General features: G+C 39.5%; 1 protein-coding gene across 2 annotated transcripts in view; it reads right to left on the bottom strand.

Annotated features, from left to right (window-relative positions):
* Window positions 1-216: 216 nt before the first annotated feature.
* The window catches only part of rbm34 (RNA binding motif protein 34), an 18,028-nt gene continuing 12,780 nt past the window's right edge, over window positions 217-5,464 (bottom strand). Inside the window, exons 5-11 of one of the 2 annotated variants that reach the window (XM_015392293.1) lie at window positions 3,417-3,476; window positions 3,284-3,327; window positions 2,563-2,646; window positions 2,422-2,485; window positions 2,306-2,348; window positions 2,118-2,236; window positions 217-648 (exon numbers count right to left, since the gene is read on the bottom strand). In XM_015392293.1, coding sequence (XP_015247779.1) covers window positions 346-648; window positions 2,118-2,236; window positions 2,306-2,348; window positions 2,422-2,485; window positions 2,563-2,646; window positions 3,284-3,327; window positions 3,417-3,476 — 717 coding nt within the window. In that variant the 3' untranslated portion in view covers window positions 217-345. Of the gene's footprint in view, window positions 649-2,049; window positions 2,237-2,305; window positions 2,349-2,421; window positions 2,486-2,562; window positions 2,647-3,283; window positions 3,328-3,416; window positions 3,477-5,464 lie in introns of both variants that reach the window. The other variant, XM_015392294.1, reaches the window with a different exon arrangement.

Below are 5,464 nucleotides of genomic sequence, written 5' to 3'. Positions count from 1 at the left end.
CTTAGTGTGAGGGATTGCTGAAGAGTCAATGAGTCGATGCAATCAACTGGTTTTCCTTAGATGGAAAACTTTGAATCAACTTTGTATGATCTGCCTTGAGATGACGTGATGTGATGACAGGTGCGCTATAGAAATAAACTTAGTTGAATTATTAAAAAGGTTCCATTTTTAATTGACTCCATAAATCACAAGCATGCATTTCATCAAAATGTTTTTATTTTGGTCTTACAATCGATCAAAAAATGATGATTTCATAAACATTTTCTAGCTGACTGGTCTTAAAGGAGCAAACAGACAGTTTAAGGTGAAACTGAAAAAAATTAACATTTTATTTTGGTCAGTTTATCATTTCTTAGAGACTAGATGTCTCTTTTTTTTCTTATTTTTTCCTTTCAGAGCCTTCTTGGTTTTTTTCCTTGGATCTGCCACTTCTCCTTTAAAAGAGGAACAGTTGTTTGGTTTGGACTTGAAGTTCCCTTTGCTGTGTTCCTGCGGCCGTCCAGAAGCTTTCTGACTAGAGCTCCACAACATTCCTCCATCTTTAGTTTTCTTCTGCTCCTCCTTTTTCACGGATCTCTTCACACGAATAGACCTGCTTTCCAGCTGTGAGCCGTCCAGTGATAGAGCCAACTGTACCGAGTCAGCACTCTGCATCAGGGAGAAAATACACCATCTATTATTCATCTTCAACAATTCGTACGGATGATTCTGCCAGCCCATGGACATTTGTGGGGGTCCAAATGGAAAACTCCATATTACTTTATAACAGAATATACTAAATAAATATATGAATGATAATATGTCATTTGTAGCCATACACCTTGGCTATATGTAAACATTCATTGAACTCCTAACAGGTCAGTTTTGTCAGTGTTGGAAACAGAAAACCTTATAAAAAAAAAAAAGCCTAATACGCGTGACTGTAAATGTTTCAATGCACTGTACAACCACAATATGCATCCTATTATTCCCTTATTGTCTAAATTAGCACCATATGCGAGTCTCTGAGTACAAAAATTGTAGCCAAAACATGACTACTTTTCAAGATATGGTACATTAAATATTTCCAAACCTTGTATTTTCCAACAATTTCTGAAACATAAGCATAACTTTAAAGTTATTCCATTAAAACTATCCATGTTTATAATAATCATCAATGAATTAAATCTCCAGCATGTGTCCTTATTAAAAAAAAAACATCCTCTGCCTGGTAGCACATACCATTTTACGGTCAGGCCTCAAAGTGACGTTTTTTTAATAGCGTTTAACATCGTGCACGTTACACGTTTAGCCTTCCAATCTTCCAACGGTATGGACGTGCACTGAACACTCTGGCATATTGTTTTTAACCATTTTACCACCAATCTGTGGCCAATTTGGGAGCTCACAGTCCCTTGAAAAAAAAAAAACAAACAAAACACTTTTTAACAATTCTTACACACCATCAGCTCTAAAGTTGAAAAATATTTGCCTTAAAAATACTCAAAGGGTTTTAAATTACTTGCCACACATGTCTCCCACTGCCTGAAATAACATAACATACAAGGATAATTTAGGGGCTACACTGTAAAACGATTTGGGTAATGTGTGTGACACAATAGATTTGAAAAATACATCAAGTCTTTGGCAAATAGAGGATTGCAGTTAGGCCACAATTAGTTTTTTCCTAAAGTAAGAGGCAGAGTAATGAAATGGTTGATGCACCTCAAATGTTTTTTTATAACTCAAATTGAGGTGACTATTTCAATTTATAAGAAGGCAAGACAATAATTTAAGGGATAAATCTAAACCAATGTGAGATGTTAGCTTTGATCCAACACTAATGGAAAAAAGAAGTTCTTTTCAACTTTGAGAGGCTATAAATCAAAGAGTTATGGGCTGACACGTGAAAATTTGGACTTTTTTTGAAGCTCTGGATGTTTTCTATCAAACTAGGAAGAACAAATATGGTGCAATTGTTTTTTTTTTAATGGCCGCCTGAAGTCAAAATAACCTCAAAATGTACATGGTCTGGCGAAATGACATAAACAGAAAAGCTTTGAAACAAACATTTTTCCGAAAGGCCAAATACTGCATGTGTGAGGTAATAGTGGTGTATGCTGGGTGCTGCTGTGCACCTCAAACAGGACATAGCCGAATCCTTTCCCGAGTCCAGACTTGGCGTCTCGCACTAGTCTCACCGCCTCCACTTTTCCACATGGCTCAAAATGCTGTCGGAGCGCCAGCTCCTTCAGATCTACAGAGAGGCAACCCATGAATATGTGCATCACAGCTCCTCATCACTACAGTGGAGTCACCAACTTACCGAATGCCAGATTCCCAACAAAAATGGAGCGCTTGTGGTCATGCTGCAGGAGGAGAGACATTGATTAAACCATCAGCATTAAATGAAGGAGACCTGCGAATGCTGAGCAGACTTACTGAAGAGCGCTGCGTCACTCGGTCCACCCTGATATGAAAGCCTTCCTCGATCTCCACGCCGTTCCTGTGAAGATGGAGCCAATGAGTTCTCACTTCAGATTCATCATCACTCTAGCTTCAGGCTGCAGTGAATTAGCTCACCTCTCCAGAGCTCTGCAGACTGCCTCCTCATCTTTAAACACCACATACGCATTCAAGCTTTGCTTCTTGGGATGAACTTTGCGTCTAAAGATCAAAGAAAAGGTTGTTAAATGTTTCAGCTTCTCTTTATTTTTTTTACCTTTTTATGAGGGACAAATTGAAAGGAAGTACAATGGCACAGGAAGTCAGACAGAGAAGTTGAGAAAACAGTGAGTCTTTCTATGAACAGATGTTTGTCTTACTACAGAAAACCTCCCCGGTTAAATAAAAGAGAAGATCCTTCCTGCTCACAGATATCAACATCTACAAGTTATGGAAACATCAAAGCAAAGCAAACAAACCTTTCAGCGTTTTCCAACTGAATAAAAAAGTAAGGCATCCTCAATGCATGTTAAAAACTATTTCCTTTATCTTCACGGGACTCAGCCATGCAGTGATTATTTGCTGCACCTTAAGGTGACAGTCTGCAGAAAGCATCAGAGAACTGTCCAGCAGTTTGCACCGTCCCATTCCCACAGCATGCCATTTATTTCCTGTTTATCGTGCAGCCACTACTGCAACAATCACATTTTTACAATTTTACAAAAACCACAGAGCAGCTTTATATTCTATATAGATGTTTTTAGACAGTGGAGGACAGGGGAACAGAAAACGGACTTCACTGCGTCTTACAGGTATATGTCTATGCATTAAAAGGAGCAAAGTTTGATCAGAAACCTACTTAATAAACGCTTCTTTCTGAGACATGGACGGGTCCTCTCTGACCTGCAGGGAGAAACAGTAAAGGCGTTCAGTTTGACGCAACATCACAGGTGTGACTCAACTTTCTTTATTCTGGTGTTTTTTGTTTTTACCACAGAGCGAAATCGAACAGATTCAATGGGTCCTTTGTCTCTGAAAAGTCCTCGCAAGGTCTGAAAAAAGAAAAAGGTCACATTTCAACTGCTCCACAAAGCAGGACAGGAAGCCTCTAGTGGCTTATTTTCTGCAGTGTACTTTACTGCAGAAGGACACAGGAAATGAGCAGGTTCATTCGGAACAGAGAAAACAATCAAAAACTAGAACTAGACCTGGGATCGGAGTACATTTTAATGTCTTGTAAATAGCTCAAAACTACATGGGTTTATACCTAACTGAAACTCATCTTTAGCCTCCATGTGCTTCAGAATTGTGCCAATTCTTATTAGGTTTGAACAATATTTGCGGAGGTGCAAAGATTTCTCCATTTTACAATGGAAAAATCTTTCAACCCTATCAAAGCAATTTATCCTGAAAATCGGAGCTCATAACACCAAACCCTTTATTTTAGGGAATTTTTATAGTTTTGTGAACCACATAAAGGAACTTTCAGACTTTTGCAAATAGGCCCCGCCCACTTATTTCACTCATTACCATATTAAATCCTTTAGTTCATTGCTATAACTGGAAGGTAATAAGGTAGTTTCCATAAAGAAACTTTCTGTGTAGTAGCTTTCTTGACATCACAGCGCCTCCTATTGGTGGACCATGCTCTAACGTGGGGGACGTGTGCAAAATCTAATTTGGAGTACGGGTTATGAGGCACCTTTTAAAATCTGATATGGTTTTAGAATTTAGAGCTAGCCAACAAGCACTTATTTTTGCAGAACTTATTGAAGTCAAAATTAAAAAAATCCACCATTACTTTTTTAATTGTCTATTACAAAGTTTTATATGGAATTTTGTGCAGATTGAACAAAAAAATGTAAGATTTTAAACAAGAAAGTCATTCTGTAACAAGAATCCTTTAACCGGAAAGGTTAAACCATTTTAGTGTGAAAAGCAGCTCCGAAACAAAGGTGTGCCCATTAACTTAATGATGCAAATCAACCAATAAACAAAGTGATATGTTCAGTGTGTCAAACCAGTAGTTTGGTAATTACAGGACAAAATGCATTTCCCTTTGTTATAGCGCCCCCTAGTAGTTAATGGGTCTGAATATCTGGGTCTGAGTAGCGGTGCACATTGTGAACCTGGATACTTGGTTCAATCGATTCGTTCCGAGACGAGAAGAATAATAATAAATAATGGAAAAACACCAAAGACAATAGAGTTCTCTGCTCTGTGGGCTATAAACCATAATAAATGAAGTGCAATCAGACCGATTAGATGACTTCATCAACCCATTCCAAAAGAACTGCAGGTCGTTATCATGAATGATGTCAAAGCATCTCATTTACATGCATAGTCTATGGGGGACAGAATCAAGAGGTGCAGCGGTGCGCTGCGAGCATTCTGTTGCGAGCGTTCAGTTAATTGAACTTCAGCCGCTGTGCGTGCTGGCCGTCAACCAATCACAACAGGAATTTTGGAGGGGAGACAGACTCTACCTGCAAGCTGTCATCACTCCTGCAGACATTCTGCAGATAAACAATAAATAACTATCAAGGATTTAAACTCCAAAATATAAACCCCTACAAATGTCGGCAGGAAATCCCCCTCAGGCTGACCTTAGCAGAGAGCTTTCAGTGGGGATTCCCAGCGCTGCCTCCCGGTGGTATGCTGGAGGTCTGAAGCTCCCAACAAGAACTGCAGATTATAGTGGGATTATAATCCTGATGAACTGATGAACAGAAGGTGTTTGGAGGTGGACTTTCTCACTTAAAAACTATTTTTCCAACTCATTAAGTAAATAAAGCCAAGCTGCTCTCTAGCTTGAAGCTACAGAACAGAGCAGATAAACAACCAGAGCGTCAGAGCATCTGGACCAGTTTGATCCAGCGTCGCTCAAAATGCCAGGGGTGTGAACGCAGTAGAGACTGACATTTTTTCGGGAATCCCACGGGATTCGCAGAGAGCGTGTTGCAAACGCAGAGAGCCCGTTGCGAACGCAGAGAGCCCGTTGCAAACGCAGAGAGCCCGTTGCAAACGCAGAGAGCCCGTT

The sequence above is a fragment of the Cyprinodon variegatus genome, unplaced genomic scaffold (assembly GCF_000732505.1).
Source record: "Cyprinodon variegatus isolate N-32 unplaced genomic scaffold, C_variegatus-1.0 Scaffold585, whole genome shotgun sequence".
In the NCBI taxonomy this organism is placed as follows: Eukaryota; Metazoa; Chordata; class Actinopteri; order Cyprinodontiformes; family Cyprinodontidae; genus Cyprinodon; species Cyprinodon variegatus.
Note: the sequence above shows the minus strand (reverse complement) of the source record. Positions and strands in the feature narration are given on the sequence as shown.